This window comes from Castor canadensis, chromosome 8, assembly GCF_047511655.1.
Source record: "Castor canadensis chromosome 8, mCasCan1.hap1v2, whole genome shotgun sequence".
Lineage (NCBI taxonomy): Eukaryota > Metazoa > Chordata > Mammalia > Rodentia > Castoridae > Castor > Castor canadensis.
This window is the reverse complement of record NC_133393.1, coordinates 110301964-110319318: the sequence shown is the minus strand read 5'-3', so window position 1 is coordinate 110319318 and position 17355 is coordinate 110301964. Positions and strand designations below refer to the sequence as shown.

At 38.1% G+C, this 17355-nt stretch overlaps 2 protein-coding genes across 19 annotated transcripts in view; one reads left to right on the top strand and one right to left on the bottom strand.

The window, feature by feature from the left end:
- The window catches only part of Cnot2 (CCR4-NOT transcription complex subunit 2), an 87121-nt gene extending 84997 nt beyond the window's left edge, over positions 1-2124 (bottom strand). For 2 of the 5 annotated variants that reach the window (XM_074083892.1, XM_074083898.1), the window contains exon 1: positions 1998-2052. In XM_074083892.1, the coding sequence (XP_073939993.1) occupies positions 1998-2002 (5 nt within the window). In that variant the 5' untranslated portion in view covers positions 2003-2052. Of the gene's footprint in view, positions 1-1997 lie in introns of all 5 variants that reach the window. The other 3 variants (XM_074083894.1, XM_074083897.1, XM_074083896.1) reach the window with 3 other exon arrangements.
- Positions 2029-17355, top strand: part of LOC141425797 (uncharacterized) — a 239909-nt gene continuing 224582 nt past the window's right edge. For 8 of the 14 annotated variants that reach the window (XR_012450903.1, XM_074083905.1, XM_074083909.1 and 5 more), the window contains exons 1-2: positions 2029-2135; positions 2568-2638. Coding sequence is in view for 7 of the 14 variants with exons in the window: in XM_074083905.1 (XP_073940006.1) it covers positions 2029-2135; positions 2568-2638 (178 nt within the window). In the remaining 7 variants the exon portion in view is untranslated. Of the gene's footprint in view, positions 2173-2567; positions 2639-17355 lie in introns of all 14 variants that reach the window. The other 6 variants (XM_074083902.1, XM_074083900.1, XM_074083901.1 and 3 more) reach the window with 4 other exon arrangements.

Below are 17355 nucleotides of genomic sequence, written 5' to 3'. Positions count from 1 at the left end.
ATAATTAGAAAAGAAGTCTGCCAACAAATGAGTCTACATTAGCTTATTTGTACTGATAACGTATTCATCAGGATGTAAAAAATGTGAAATATATTTATTTCCTGTCTAAAATGCAAAATATTCACAAAATCGCTCCAATTCAAGCCTTCAGAAAAGAGAAAGTATCTTTTTAAAATTAAATGATTATCTTGCCAATCAAGAAAAGTGAACAGAGTTGAAGGAACTTTGTCTTTTCTCAGTGTATAGCCACTTCTTTTTCTTTAGATTTAAGATTAAATCTAAAGACTACACAGGAGTGTAACACACACTCCTTCTAAGGATCCTGCCCCATTAAGAAACATTTCAGTGCAACACGATCTGATTCTTTTTTGGCAGCACTGGGGTTTGAATCTGCAGCAGGACTCTTAATCCTTAAACCTGGGATAAAGTTGCCTTCCAAAATTGCCAAAAAAAATGTATTCACATTTAGGAAAGAAATGATGTCAAATCTATCAAGCATTCCCAAATTCAACATAACCCTGGGATGTAAACAGAAACTTCAAAATTTCTATCCAACTCCACTCAATACTTCACTATCTCCATTCAAAAAGGCAAATTGGAAGTTGCATTTATGATTCCTGAACTCCAAAAATCCCTATGAAGTATGACAGGAAATGTGTTCAACTCTGAACATTAAAATCAGGTAAGGCCTCCCTTGTGAACTAATTTGATTAACTTAGTACAGTACTTTCTCCTATTTTGCCAAGAAACTAAGGGCACATAACAGCGTACTTTATTAATAACTGTCCAGATAAGGAGTAGGATTATCTGACCAAGAAGAGTTTTATGAAAATGAAATCAAAACATGTTACACTTAATCTTCCGGATATTGCAAAGTGAAGATGTCTCTAGAATTCGAAGGAAGTTGATGTTTAGGCTCCTTCCGAGACAGGGGTACCCGTATGTACGACTTTTTGTGGTGATAATACCTCACCCAGAGGGCCTAGAGTAAATGCAAATTCTAAAAACCTTAGAAACGCTTTTAGGAAAGAAAGCTTCAATTCACTCTCGCTAAGTACAACAGTTACCAAGAGTTAGCAGCGTTCTCCTGGACAGACAGCAGCACCTCAACTAAGAACTACGGGGGCCTCTCTTAACCCGAGTCATTTCTTCCGTAAACTTTTAAGACCTCAGACAGCAGCGGTGGAGAGGCCCCGGCGGAAGTAGAAACCTAGGGCTGGCAACTTCACAGACAGAAGCGTCTGGGGTTCCTCCGCCGCCCCAGGACCATCCGGACTCAGTCTCTACTACATCAAGGAAGCCTCACTCTCCGCGAAAGGTGGCACCACAGTTGCACTCCTCCCTCCACCTTGCATGGCCTTCGATATCCCAGGGCCTCAAGGCTCCTGAGGCCCGTTAGCCAGTCAGCCAAAATGTTCCCATCTTACACTTCCACACACAAACAAAAACACACACAAGTGGCAGATGATGCGCGTGTATTGAGAGAAATGTTAAGAACCAATGGACCGGCTGCTGCCGAAAAGGTGGCAGAGCCGACCAAAACGGGCCCGGACTCCTCGGATACCGCCACTGCTGCCTTCTCTCCTACCCCAGGAAGCAGCGCGGCGGCAGCGGCTCCTCCGCGCTGGCGGGAGCCCGGGGGAGCGGGGTCCGGGGAAAGCACCACTGCTCGCGGACGGGACCGGGCCCATAATCTGAAGCTGCCGCTGCAGCGGCCCAAGTACAGCGACGCTTTACGTCCCGTCCACCACCACCCCCATACACACCCCCTCCCTCCCTCCACCGCCGCCACCCCCCCCCCCGCCCGCTCCGCTCTCCCTCTCTCGATTGGAGCCGAGACAAAAGCAACGGGAAGCGGCGGGCCGGGACGCTACCCGCGGACCCCGGGCGCGATCGGCCCGGCCCCGAGGCATTCCCCCGCCTTGCGGGGGCCCCAAATCTGCCGCCCCCGCCGCGTGCCCCGCTACCAGACTTCCGAAAATTTGCCAAAAACTCACCGCATGAATTTTCTTGTCCCGCGGATCCAAGATGGCGACGTATCCACCGCGGAGGCTGCTGGGAGCAAGACCTTTACCCTCTGACCTCCGCCGTGACCCCCGTCGCGCCGGCTTCTCTCAAGGCGGCAGCGGTGGAAGGTGGGGAGCGGCGATTGCGGAACGAACCGGGTAGAGGGTGGGTACACCGCTTCCTGAGTGCTTGTGGGCGGGTGGGAAGAGGCGCTACACTCTCCTGGCGCCCTCTCGGCGGCTCCACTGTGTCTCCCACCGACTCTGGGAGGCTCGTCGGTCCTCTACAGCCGTTAGAGAGCGCGGGGTTTCTCCTGCTGCTGCTGTCTTCCTGGGAATGGGCCGCTTGGTCCGGGACTCGGGCGTTGGGTCCGCGGGGGGCCACGGTGTCCGGGGGCGGGGACTGGTGAGGTAGCGTCGGTCCGCCCACCTGGGGGACGCCGAGCATGTTAACGTTGGTGTTGGACACCCGCCTCTGCTCGTCCCCTCGGAGCCGAGCCCTCGGGAGGAATTCCACTTCCTGGAGGCAATGTAATTGACTGCTCTTCTCTCCTTCCGCAGCCCCGCACCTCCCGTGCCGGTGCCAGCGCTGGTAGAGACCAACCGCGGGCCCGCCACCGCCCTTCCAAGAAGTGAGTTCCCTCTGCCGCTCCCCCTTCCCTTTCGTTGTCTTTTGTTTGTTTTTAAACTTAGTGGGGGAAGTAATAGGAGCATGGTTTTTAGATCACTGTTGCCGAATTAAGTTGGTAGTGCTTTTCTTCAGTTCTCACTCCCCAGGCCCCTTGCAAGCTTGAGTGACCTGCTGGGCCATTTGAAATTCTAATGGCTTTGGTGACAACTTCAAGCAGTGAAATCTTTCCTAAAAAAAAAATAGTTGTCACTCTTTTCTTTGCAACACGCTAATCTCCCTTTGTTCCGTTATATATCCCTAAATTTCATTTTTTAGGATTACTAGAGCTTTTAGACTTACAGGCTCTGCATAAGTGTTGTGAAGTTGTGTGGTTGCGTAATGTGAACGTTATTTAAGTGATAGTTTATTAATGTAACGTACAATTAATTTGAATAAAGTTTTTGTTTTCTTTGTTGTTTCTTTTCTACAATCAACTTTTCTTCCTCCCCCCCTCCCCCGCCCAACATCACTATGGTTCAATTTAAATTTAGCATAAAAAACCAAAGGCGAGAAAAATAGGCATTCTGTAAAATAAACGGTAACGTCCTGTTTTTGATGTGTATATCTACAGATGAGTTTTGATATATCCACAGATGAGTAATTTTGTTTAAATTCCAAATGGTGTAGTGTGGCTGGAAAAAATGTCTTCTCTAGTTATTCATTTCATTAAACATTCTGCTTCACTGTGGTTTTTACTTCAGGAAAATTCAAGGAGGAGCAACACAGTTCTATATGCCTTTCCCTCCCTTTGTTCCCCACTTCCCTCAACAGTTCCTTCTGTTTTCTCTCCCTCTCGTGTTAACATTTACTGTCGTAAGGTAGTGTGTTAAAATTATTGTATGTGCCTCTGTGTACATGTGATACACACGTATATAATACATACACACACAAATATGTGTACATCACAATATGTATTACTGAGCGCCTTAATGCAGCTATCAATGGTTTGAAGCCATAAGTTGAAATGATAAAAGTGGAACACTATATGTATATAGTAACATTATTATCATTCTCATTTATTAGTTTGACTTATATATAGAACTTTGTTAAGGCCAATAGATGGACTGTATTTAAACCATTCCTTAATTTACTTCCAGCCCTTGATCGTGAAGATGTATTCTCTCTTTTTGGAAAACCTGAAAGATTATTACAGAAATGAAGAGAGGAAAAGTTAATTGGTGAAGCACACTAGCCAAAAAAAGAGCATTGAGGTGTATTTGAAAGAGAAACTCACTAGTACTCTGGTTTATTTTGTAATTTAATGGACTTCAGTTTCTTCATCTGAAATATACCTAAAAGCTGGGCACCAGTGGCTTGCATCTGTAATCCTAGCTACTTGGGAGGCCGACATTCAGGTGGATGGAGATTTTAGGCCAGTCCAGGCAAATAGTTTGCAAGACCCCACCTCCAAAATACCTAGAGCAAAATGGACTGGAGGTGTGGCTCAAGCAGTAGAATGCCTGATTTGCAAGCACAAAGCCCTGACTTCAAACCCCAGTCCCACAAATTTAAATAACTAACTAAAATATACGTAAGAATCTTAAGTTTTGAATGGTAATATTAAAAATTTAATAGTAAGCCCAGCCTATGAGTGACAAAATGTGTTACACATTAGTCTTTAGGTGACATTTTAACAAATGATTATTTCTTGATAATTCAGAGGTTCAGAGAAAGAGCTTCTTACTCTGCAGAATATAAACTGCAGTGTATTTTTAGAGTGAACTTTGGCAATATGTATCAAAAGCCTTGAGCATGTGCATTTGACCCAGCAGTTCCTCTTCTAGAAATGTATCATAAGGAAATAAGGGTGTGTGTAACAATTTGATTACAAGAATGTTCTTTACTGCACTGTTTATTGGTTAACTAGAATAAGCAGTATCCATTCAGCCATTAAAAACAATGTAGAGAGGGCTGGTGGAGTGGCTCAAGGGGTAGAATGCCTGCCTAGCAAGCATGAGGCCTCAAGTTCAAGCCCCAGTTCCATGGGGGGGGGGGGGGGAAAAAGTAGAGGAAATTTAACTATTGAAGTGATACATGGTGAATTACAAAGGAAAAAGTTTTTAATATAAATCCATGGTTTTTACATCTTCATAAAGGTTTTTTTCCTAATACCAATTAAAAGGCTACCCTTCTCTTTAAAGAAATTAGTGGATAATTCTAGGAAGTAGCACCACAAACTCAGTTGCCAACCTAAAACTCTATCCCTCATTTTTCTTCCCTACACTCACAGGTAAGCACCAATTCCTGCATATTTTGCCTTCTAAATATATCTAGCATTCATCCTTACGTTTACATTCCTACAGCCAGTCTCTTTATCATACCCTCCATAATCCTTCATCTGAACTTTTGAAAAAGTTTTTTTTTTTTTCTTAGATCAGTCGTTCTGGTTGTTTCAGTGCCCTGTAGTCTTTCAAACTGCCTAGTTTCTGTTGAGCAGGTATTAGAAGATTTATCCACCATATAAAATCTTTATAATGTTTTAACACAGGATTAAAGTGGGAACTCCTTTCCATGAAGTAAACTGATTCAATTAGAAAAAATATAATTAGGAAGTAGCAATAGCATTTTCTACTTCTGTGTAGTAGAAAAATAATAAAATCTGAGTTAAAGATTATAAATTCTCTACTAGTTCAGAAGAGAGAAGTTGAGACAAAGCTTTTGTGTCAGGGATAGCTTCACCAAATGGCCAATTTAAAAGAATAAGACACTTTTGCTGGGACTCCCATACAAATCCAGAGTAGATAACTTCAGAAACAAATTTATTCCTCATAGTTCTGAAGCATCAAGGTGTCAGCATTTTTGGTTTCTTCTGAGGACCTCTTTCTGGCTAGTAAATGGCTGTCTCTTTCAGGTATCTTCATGTGGTTTTCCCTCTGTGCTTGACTGTGTCCTAACTCTTGAAAGGACATCAGTTATTGTGGATTATGGCTCGTACATGGGGCCTCATTTTACCTTAATTACATCTTTACAAGCTATGTCTTCAAATATAGTCACATTCTGAGATACTGAGGATTAGGACTTCAACATATGAATTGGGGGGAAGGTACACAGTTTAGCCTGTAATACACATGAAGGCAGAAATGAGCATGAGCCAGTAACTAGAATCAGAAGGTGCTGGTAGCAAGATTTTGAAGTGTTGTAAATGCCAGGCAGAAAGTTGATAATGGATGTTTTTAAATAAATTACTGCTACTCAATCCATTTCCAAGGTTTATTTAGCACCAAATTGGGGGGTGCTTCTTAGACTAGTTTGCAATTAGATATCGTATGCACTTTTATCACCTAACATCGCTCTTATCTTGCCAAAATAGTTATCTACAAATTATCTCAAAATTAATGGAAGTTTTTACCCATTTGAATCAATTTCATGCAATATAATATTTCCCCACATCATGCAGAAGACTCAACAAAAGATTTTTTACTCTTTCTTAATTCACCTTTGTTGAATGTTTAAAAACATTTAAGATGTTTTCTCAATCAAAAAACCGTACTTAGTCTATCTTATGTATAAGGTATCTTTCATTTAAAAAAAAAAGTAATATTAAGGATAGTGCAGTACTTCATACTTACAATCTCAGGCCCAAGGTTTAATCCCCAGTACTGCCAATAAAAGTAAAATTACCTGCTCCCCAAAGTTTTCTGACAGCTATATAAACAATAAATCAATTTAAAACTCACATATAATCAGCTAATGTATTTCACTGAAAATGAAAAAAAAATGTTAAGAAAGGTTAAATGCTAAAACAATAATGAAAATAACTTGTATGTACACAGCAGTTCAGTGAAAGAATTATCTGTGCCCCTTAAATAGTAATGACCTTAGTGATAATCATTAAAATGCTAAATATTAGCCTGTTTTTAAATTGAGGAACTTATGCTCACAGCAAAAATGCATTAGATATAAATGAAATGAGGTGATGATTATGAAGTATATGTAATCCCAAGAAAATCTTGGGCTTGGAAGAAGCAATCTAAAAATTCTGTACTCCAACTGAGTTTGTTCTATAATTGGTCTCAGGAACTACTTTTATGTTTTACCTAAGAATTTCACATATTTGGCTTTCCATTTTATTTATACTTGAAAATTGTTCACACTGGTTTTTCATAGATGGAACAGCTGAGCAAATTTTTCCTACAAAATTAGGATAAAAGCTTGCTTACTCAGTTTCTAGTGCTAATAAACTTTGTAGCACATAGTTTGTGAAATAAACCTCTTAAGAACTAAATGTGCACAGCATACTGCAAGGTACAAGAAATAAGCTAAAAATGAGCTTATACACCTACATCTGACCAACACACTTCTGTATGCATGCAAAAATCATGACTGGGAAATCAATGAAAGGAGATAACAGTTCAGTTCTTAAAGGGTTAAATAGAAACCCCAACATATTGTTTGTTTTAACCATCCATCTTACATTATACTGCCAGAAAGCAAAGTTAAAAGTCTGGCACAGAAAACTACATTTGTTGAGTACACAACAGACACAGAAGTTTTTGAAATCAAAAGTAAGTAACTTGGTTAATAGTTTAAGAGCAGTTTATTTCAAAAAAGACCCAGCCCCTTTATTATGTGGTTAAACATAAATAGATTCATTCCCATACTTGGCATTGGAAATTTTTTGGTCAGACATAGATGATACTGGTTTCATTTAAATAAACAAAATAGTTACATTACAAGCCTTCCGTAAAAGAGGCAAGTATATCACTAAATTACCAGAATGCCTTAATTTACTAAGGTTTAAAAAAAAGTCAGCAACAGGTTGAAGTGCTAACCTGAAATCCAGATATAAAGGACATAAAAGCCTTTAGCTTGCCTACCCGATCTATGGGACAAAGTTAGTAGAATTAATAAAAGCAGATCTCAGGCTTAGCTTCTATGCATATTTTTAGATTGTCTAGAAAGCATGAAATCAAAAGCAGTATTTTTAAAAGACCTAGGACATAATGTACTTTAACTGACACATTCACCATTCTAAATGAAAGTCTTTATGGCAGTAAATGGGCAGCATCTCTAATGCTATCATTTTGGGAAGGGAGACATATCCTGTTGGATATGTCCTTTTTAAGGTCAATTTATGGGTCTAAATCTTCCATACAGATTGAGGTTATTGCTTACTTATAAAAAGCAATTTGTATTGATTGAGGATCTTTATTGAAACTTCTCAGACTTTTGTGAAATACCATGACTAGAATGACACTATATCAAACATGATCAGAATGCTTATTCCTATACATTTCAACCACCATTTGATGTTTTGAGTTTTTGAGCTTTACATTATTTTTATGGCACTTTTCCTGAACTTTTGTAAATTTTCTCTACCCTTTGAATTGTATACCACATGTGAACATAAAAATGCTTTTAATGCAACCAGTTTTGAGAATAATAGGATAAATCCTCAATGTAATGTTCTGTTCTGACTCAATATTTATCTTTCATTATTCAAATGTGATTGACTCTCAGTTATGTACCAGGCATTGCATTTTGTCTGAAGAGATGGGAAAATCAAACTGCTTTTCCCTACTCTTGCACCACTTAACACAACACCTCTAGCAACAGATGTATGAGGTCTGTTTTCCTACATTCCAAACAATCAGTTCTCCATCTAATGCTCCAAGAGAGGACACTCCAGTTGTATGTCCTGTAATTCACCTGGAGATAGCATCAGATCCTACATGTGAGGACCCAGTCCCACAAGATTGCTTCTGATTTCAGATGCTACTTGCAAGTAGTAGGCTGTCATCTACCCATCTGACTGATAGGCTGTAAACCAGTTCTCGTGACCCCCTCCTCAGGTTCAATGGGAAGATCACAGAACTCAGAAAAATACTTTACTTGTGCTTATATTTACATACGATGTACTTATAAAAGATACTACAAATGAACAGTCAGATGGAGGAGATGAATAGACAAGATATGAGAAAAGACGTGGAGATTCCAGACTCTCTTCAGGTGTGCCATCCTCTGGAAACCTCCATGTGCTCAGCTAACTGAACCCAGTCCTTTTAGTTTTTTATGTAGGCTTCAGCATAAACATGATTGATTACATCATTGGCCTTTGACCAACTCAGCCTTCAACCCCACTTACCTCCCCAGATGTGGGAAAAAGTTGCCAAAAGTTCCAACTCTATCACATGGTTGTTTCTCTACAACCAGATCCCATCCTGGGGTTATCCAGAAGCCCACCAAGAGTCACCTCATTAGAACAAAAGATTGTCCTATCTTCCAGGAAATTCTCAAGGATTTGGGAACTTTTTGCCAGAAACCAGAGAAAAAGACCAAGCTAGATAATATATGTAGAGATAGATATATAAGTATGTAAAAATGACAATGTGGTATGAGATATAAATGTAAGATGTATATTTATGATAGCTATATCTTTCTTAAACTATGTTGTCATTCTTGAGCAGACCATGTGATTGTAGATATAATTCTCCCACTTCTTTGTATGTCATGTGTATGTAGTAGCTCTTCAGTTTAAACTTGTGAGCCAGTATTTTACCCTTCAAGTATGTACTGAATTTCTCTCTTGTCTCTCACCACCTTTGGAATCAATCACAGCAATATTAAAGCCACTTAATATTGTGAGCTAAACATTAAAGATGCTGTTACTCTCCAGTGCTTCCATCATGGATCATTGTCATCACATTGAACTCAGAGCCTCATGCTTAATAAGCAAGTGTTCTACCACTTTAGCCACACCCCCAGCTTTTTTTTTTTCTTTTTTTTTTTTTTGCTTTAGTGTGTTTTTCAGACAGGATCTCACCTCAACTCAGGCTGGCCTCAACCTGCTGAGTAGCATGTGCCACCATGCCAAGTTTGTTTTTTGATGCGGTCTCACTAACTTTTTGCCTGGACTGGCCTCAAATCATGATCCTCCTGTCTCTGCCCCCAAGCAACTGGAATTATAGGCATGCTCCTTCATGCCAGGCTCTGAAAGTCCCATTGCTTTTTAAAGACATTATTTATTCAGGTCTATTATCCCTGCACTCAGGAGGTTAAGGCAGAAGGATCATGAGTTCAAGGCCAACCTAAGCTACATACTGACACCCAGTCTCAAAAAAAAAAAATTGTTTACAAGAAGATACCTACCAAATATTTACAATAATTCTCAAACAACTTTATCTTTTTAACAAGATGTCTCTCACTCTGTGTGAATAGAATCAATCAAAGTGTTTCAAAAACACTGTCTTGAACAGAGGTAATTGCTATCTGCATAAAATGTATCATACTTCAGTCATAGAGTAAGGTTAGTTTATGTTAGCTTCTATATTACAAAAGTTGCTGTAGCTACTACCTTTGAAAAGTAAAGGTAGTCATGGAGGAATATTATTCACAAGCTTTCTCTTTTCCTTGTAATGAAACATTCTACAATTAAGAAACAGGTTTTTGTAAGAATAACCCATGTACTAGTCTGTTTTCCATTGCTATAATAAAATATCCAAGGCTGGGTAATTTGTGAAGAAAAGTTTATTGATCTGCAGGTCCAAGAGCATGGCATATGCCTGGCCTTTGTCTAGCTGTGGTGTGGTCTCAAGGAGTGTACATGGAATAGCTCACGTGGCAAGACACAGGGCAGAGAGGAGCCAGTCCTTCTTTTTTATAACATCCCACTTTTGCAGGAACTACTGGAATTCCACAAAAACTAGGTTAATCCTTTCCTTTCCAAGGGCAGCACTCCTGGTGAACTAACAGCTTCCTTCTAGGCTCCACTTCTTTCAGATTCTACCACCTCCCATCATCACCACACCGAGAACTAAGCTTCCAACACGTGAACTCTTGGGAAACACACTCAGACCATAACAACCCATGTAAGTGAGTATAGAAAAATTGGATAGTGAGACCTAAAGAGATAGTTAATTGATCACTTACAAATTCAGCAGCTGTCCCTGATAAGATATTTGATGGGGGGCCCAAAACGAAATCTTAAAACATAGAACTACTAAGTCTTAGGGAAGAGCTGTTTGGTAGCCTTAGCCTAAAATCTAGTTTCTTCCTGCAAAAGCAGTAATCTTATTTTTAAAAAAAGTTTTCTATTTTGAATGAGCAAATAGCACACATATTTAGACTTCTTTAATTAAAATGAATTTGTATGAATCTGTGTAGTTCCTTATAGAAACAAAACTTAGAAAAAGCAAAAAGACAAGACTGAAGGATGGAAAGAAAAGGAGCAAAGGGACCCAAATTGGGTTCCTCAGTTCTTCAATAGATTGATTCCATAAACTACTGGGGAGAGAAGAACTCTACTGTAAACTAAGCATAGGAAATACTGTGAATTAAACCAAGTAAAGAAGTTTCACTATTGCAAAGTTGGTTGGTATTTTTAATATGTTAATGTGTCCTTAAGTGCCTTAGTTCTTTTTTTTTTACTGAATATTTTGGTTAATATTTAACAAAGCCACAAACTATCTAACACATTTGATGGATTATGTACTTAGAAGGCTGAATTTTTGGTTCCTGTGCATCAAGATTAAGAATTCTCTACTGTCAACTTTAGTATACATAACTGACATGGGATGTACATTATATGTCACAGAAGATATTTTGTACATGACGAGACAGATACATCTCTAGTTCTTTAGGACTAAGGATTTACAATACCTTAAGCAGGTAATTAAACTAACACTTGGTAGCACAACAACAGTATATTTACATCGGAATCTTTTTCGTGCATAAATTTATACTGTAATATTGAGTGTAAGTTTTCTCATTATCCTATAATTGTGATTATGCCCCAAAGCTGAAAATAAAATAAATTAAGTGCTTCACATCCTAAATTAACTTTGAATAACCCCATAATGTTCAAGCAGTGTCACAACCAGCCCTATCTCCACCATCATTACCACCACTCACTCCTTCCCACCCTTAGTCAAACAATATTAGGAGGCCTTTGGAGAAACAATATTTGAGGACAAGGGCGCTTCCCAATATGCAGTTAAAGTGGGGCGTGTTTGAAGAGAATCACTTCTAAAGATTGGGATCACTAAAAGAATAGATTGCATTTCTCTGTTCAATGCTTGGCAGGGGACTTGCTGAACTCTTGGAACTGAGTAAAGAAAGATAATTTGAAAAAGAAGCCAAGACAGCAGCACAGTAATCTCAGATTTAGCATGGCATGAATAATGGAGATTGTCCAGGGAAGGAAGGTGTGTTGAACCATTTCATCAGTTTCAGAGTTAACCACAACAAGAGGAATGAAAGAGGTAAGCTTGATCCACCTGACCATCATCAGGAAACTGGGAATCAGAAGCCCCTGTAAGGAAGCTTCATTGGAGCCAGGCACTGATGGCAAATACCTGTAGCTACTGAGGAGGCAGAGATTGGAGGGATCATCTTTCTGAAGCCAGCCCAGGCAAAAAAACTCTGTGAGGCCCCATCTCAACAGGTGTGGTGGTACATGCCACCCACTAGATGAGAGCTACATGAGAGGCTGAGATTGAGAGGATGGTGATTGGCGGACAGCCCAGGCAAAAAATTTTTTTTAAGAGACCCAATCTAAATGGGAAAAGCTGAATGTGGTGCCATGCACCTGCCAACTCATCTACATACTGCAGGAAGCACAAATAGGTGGCTCACAGTCCAGGCCAGCCCCAGCAAAAAGCAAGACCCTATCTCCAAAGTAACCAGAGCAAAAGGTCTTGAGGTGTGGCTCAAGTGGTGGAGTGCCTACCTATGAAGCACAAAGCCCTGAGTGCAAATCCTACCCCCCCCCACACACAAAAGCCTTAGCAGAGATTGAGCTTTTAGACACTATCACACAGAGATTATCCATACCCTAGTTAATAAAGATTGCATCTTCACCCAGTTAAGGGCAAACATTTCTCCTTTTCTCCCTTCCTTCTGGCACAAATCACAGACCCTAAGCTTAGAAGGAGAATTAGGTATCTGAAAGCCAGAATTCTCCCACATAGCTTCCAAGACACCTGAGCTCTCCCTGAACTGGAGGTTGGTAGGGGTGGGAGGAAAAGGAAAAGAGCTTTGAATTGAGCTGTAGATTGAAGCTTCAAAGTTAACAAGACTGCTTCTTTAACCTTAGATTGTGACTGTTCTAAGAACTGAAGTGGCTGAAAATCTGGCATCTGTGACACCACTTAATGAAAAAAGACAGATTTAAGTATTGTTGGGGATAGTTTGTGAAAAAAATGAGAACTTTTCTTGTTTAACTAGTTCATCAATTGAAGTATTTTAGTAAACCAGACAGAAATGCTTTAAAACATGTATACTTCTGTAGTTTATTTCAGAATATACTTTCAGTCATTCTTCAGTTTCTTTTGTGAACTTTATAAAGTTCTGCAGTTTAAAAACATCCTTGCAAGTATTTTAAAGGTGTGTCTAGAACTTTACTGTTTGGGTGACAATTCTGGGGCTCAGAAAGATGAGGTATGCAACATCCTTTACACAATGGTATTCTTAGAATCTTGTTCCTCTTTGCATTTACCACCCATTTCAAAGATAGGCAGCTATTTCATTCAATCCTGATATTGTCACAGGCAGCAATGTCAGTCAATCTGGATATTGTCATCCAACCAGGATTTTTAAACAAGAGTAGGATTAAACAGCAAAGGAATCTGAGCTACCACCTTAATTTTAACATTAGTGTTGCATAAATTTTTAAGCTAACAGATTTTCACATAATTTTTAAATTAGTGTTTTTACTTATAATAAAATCTAAAACTTACATAGTAAGATTTAAGGTTTATCTTCAGGGTGAATATTGAATTTTATTCATATTTGGTACAATAGTATCTACCATATATCTCGTCAAACTTTAAACCATCTCACATGATATGGCATAAAGAAGATGAAGAACTGTTTTGTTTGTTTTGTTGGTGAATGCATAATACAAGTGATTGCTTTCCAAGGTCAGATCTGGAGACAAACAATTGAACTATTCTTTTATATGAAGAACAACATGAGTGGATGCAAATTCCCAGTACATTCATGCTGATTAATATTTACCATGTGCTAGGCACTTATCCAAAGACATGAAAATAGAGCAATAAGGAAGGCAGAAAAGGTCACTGTTTTGTGGAGGAAATAGATAATAAACAAATATATAGATATTCAACATAATATGCACTGAAGAGAACTATGAAGCAAGATAAGAGCTAGACACTGTCAAAGAGGTAGGGTGCTCTTTTAAAATGGTCAGTGAAGACATCTCTGAGAAGGTAGCACTTGGGCAAAAGATGTGCAGGAATGGAGATTATTATCAAGTATACATTGATACATATGTAAATAAGATAGCAGGCTATAAATTCAGTATCCCTTAAAGAATATTTTTTGTATATTATCAACCCCATCCGAGGAACACAATTAATTTGCCATTACAACAAGAAACACATTGCTTTGTACAATCACATCTTCATAGAAACTGTCATTTCTGCTCTCATTCATTTCATTTAGATTCAACATGTTTATTGATCAATTCCTATATTCTAGGATCTTGCTATATCACTGAATAAAACAGATAAAGATCCCTGACCATGTGGAGATTGCCATCTAGCAGGAAAATGCAGTTAATAAATACCAAAAAGTAATTATAAACTGTGTTGTAAGGTGATTTGTGTTATGGGGCAAAAGTAGACCAGAAGAATGAGATTATAATCACTAAGAGGAGAATAGGTTTCTTTAGTAAAGTAGGCTAGCAGAGTAGGCCTCAATGAGGTTAGACCTAAGCAAATACCTGAACAGGTAAGGGAATTAGCCGAGGTGATCTCGTTGACACACACAGATACATACTTACACACTTTTGCTTCTCAAAAAGTCCTTTTTTTCCAACTCTGTTTTTTTAACTAAAAAATGAGAGAGTTGATATGATATACCATCACTATATATAACCACACAAAGGTATAAATCTGTTACCTTTTATTTTTATTTACTTAGAAGATAGCCACTATATATGTATGTACCTGCATACATATATACTACACATATATACATAAAAATTTTTCTCCAACACTAGGAAGAACTACCATTTTCAAAGGCACTGAAAATAAGTGATATGAATTTACTGGTATGAGTTGTTAGAAAAATGGACTTACGAGTTTATTCAATAAAGTTAGAATAATCTTGATTATTTTGGCTTCATTTCTTCTGTCTTCTAGATATTGATAATTTCATTATAAATTTATTTAAAGATAATCCTTATTAATCTATATATCATATTTATTACTCTGTAAAGTTAAGGAGAACTTAATTGGGCTGGGGGCATGGCCCAAATCGTAGAGTGCCTTCCTGGCAAGCTTAAAGCCCTGAGTTCAAACCCCAGTACAGAAAAAAAAAGTCATCACTTTCTCAGACTTTTGGTTAAGATCAAGTGTAAATTTTCTAGTCTTTATGTTTCTAAGAAATGACTTTTTAAAATGTCATTTAATCATTTAAAGGTGGGTGCCAGTGTCTTACACCTGCAATCCTAGCTACTTGGAAGACTGAGATTTGGAGAATGTGACAATCACAACTATTTGTCTATCTAGATATATATCTATAGACATATATATTTATATATTTTTATTCAGTGTTATATAGCAAGAGCCTAGAATGAAGCTCAAAATATAGGACTCAATAAATATCTATTGAATTAAAATGAAGTGAATGAGAGTAGAAGTGACAGTTTCTGTGAAGATGTAGCTGTGTATGACAATGTGTTTCTTGTTGTAAAGGCAAATTAACTATATTTCTTGGATGGGGGATTTAACTCTCAGGGCCTTGCCAGGCAGATGCTCTACCACTTGAGCCACACCACCAGTCCTTTTTTTGCTGGCTGTTTTTAAGATAGTGTCTCACTTTATGTCCTGTCTGGCCTGGACAGTGCTTTTCCACATAGTTGGGATGGCAGGTTCATGCCACCATGCTCAGCCATTGATTGAGATGGGGTTTGGTGAACTTTTTTCCTGAGTTGACTTCAAACCATGATCCTCCTAATTTTTGCTTACCAAGTAGCTTATATTAGCTTATATACTATTACATATACAGACATATAGTAACTGTATTTCCTTTCCACTTTCAAAATGCTTTTAGTGTTCTTTGAATCAATGTTTAATAACAGGTAACTTCTTGTAACTTTAGATGCAGTATGTTTTACTGAAAAAGTCATAGATGCTTCATAAACTTAGGTACTTTGTATATTTTACAAACATGAAACTAGTATGTTTGACTTATTTACAAAATTTTAAAGACTGTATTTTTCCCATGAAATCCTTTTAAGCCAATCTGTGTTGTCTCCCTCCTTTTTCTGAATTTACTTTCTACATTACTTATTTTGATAGTTTGGACTGTCTTTTGTCTGTTCTAGCTTTCAAAAATAGACCATGCATCTTCCAAGGACAAAGAACCAGTCCTTATCAGTTAGCACAATGGTTTTTTTTCACAAAGTAATTGTTTCCCTATACTCATACAATTCAAACTTAACACTTTATATGTACATGTTTAGATATGGGTATCTATAGTATAGTATGCCAAATTATACTGTGTTCAAATTGAATCTCTTTAAGTTTGAAAATATATTTATTATGCCTCCCTGAGCTAGGGAACAGGAGTCAGTCTTTCTACCATTTTTCTTTTATCTGTGATGGTTGGAATCCTGTTACTTAAAAAGCTGTATAGCCAAAGTGGCAATTACCAGGTTTTAAATATAAATAGTTGATCATGAAGATTATTAGGAAGAAATAAAGTTTAAGCCCAAAATGTTTCTATTTTACATTGACACCAAAATATTTTACTTTTATTCCTACACAGTTTAAAGATTCAAAAGAAAGCAAATGAAAATGACTTTTGTTTAATTTTTCTCCATAACCTGCACAAATGTAATATAACAGTGGAACTATTTTTGCCATTACAACATTACTATAATACCTTAAAACTAGCCACAAGAACCCTGGTATTTGATAGATTTAGTCTTTAAATAACTGAGATGACATATTCCCAGTTCTACCCAACTGTACATGTCATTAGCTTCTAACCCTAAACTAGATCATGTGTAAGATTCAGTTATATTCTATGTCCTTAGGAAAAATTCACAGTTTAATCTTTTGATACTTGCACCCTATTCACTTAGATATCATCTGTGATGATTATTTCCTTCAGGAATACTCCTATTATAGAGAAAATTGGGGAAGAGGGAGACAGAATATAACCATAGAGAAATAGGGCATTATACAGTTTATTCAGGCCTAGGGATCCAACTGCTTTGAGTGAAATCATTATAGAAAGTTAGGGAAGAATTAAACAGATGCAGAATAACTTGAGCTATGCTCATTAAGATCCTTCAGTTTGTCCTAACTACAGACAACATTACCATATTTTGGGCAGAGCTAGAGCTTTGTGTGGAAGAACTGAACAGTTTATACTGCTTCCCAGCTTCCCTGAATTTCTTGCTGCCATATTGTTCTTCACTCTGTCTGTATATATTCTATATGGAAACTTACTACATAATCTTCTCAAAGTCAAGTGTTCTGTTCTCTATTTAAAAAGGTTATCAAGTAGTTAATCTGGTAATATAGTTCCATGAAGTGCAGAGCCCTATGCTACTGCATAGGTTGCATACCCATGAAGTAGGTGGGCAATCTTGTAAGAAGTGCAAGATAATAATAAAAATCCTATAAGTCTGTTACTGCAACTAATAGAACTTCTGATTTTTGTCTATAAGAGCTCTATGAGTATCTATGCTTATTAAAGTCTTAC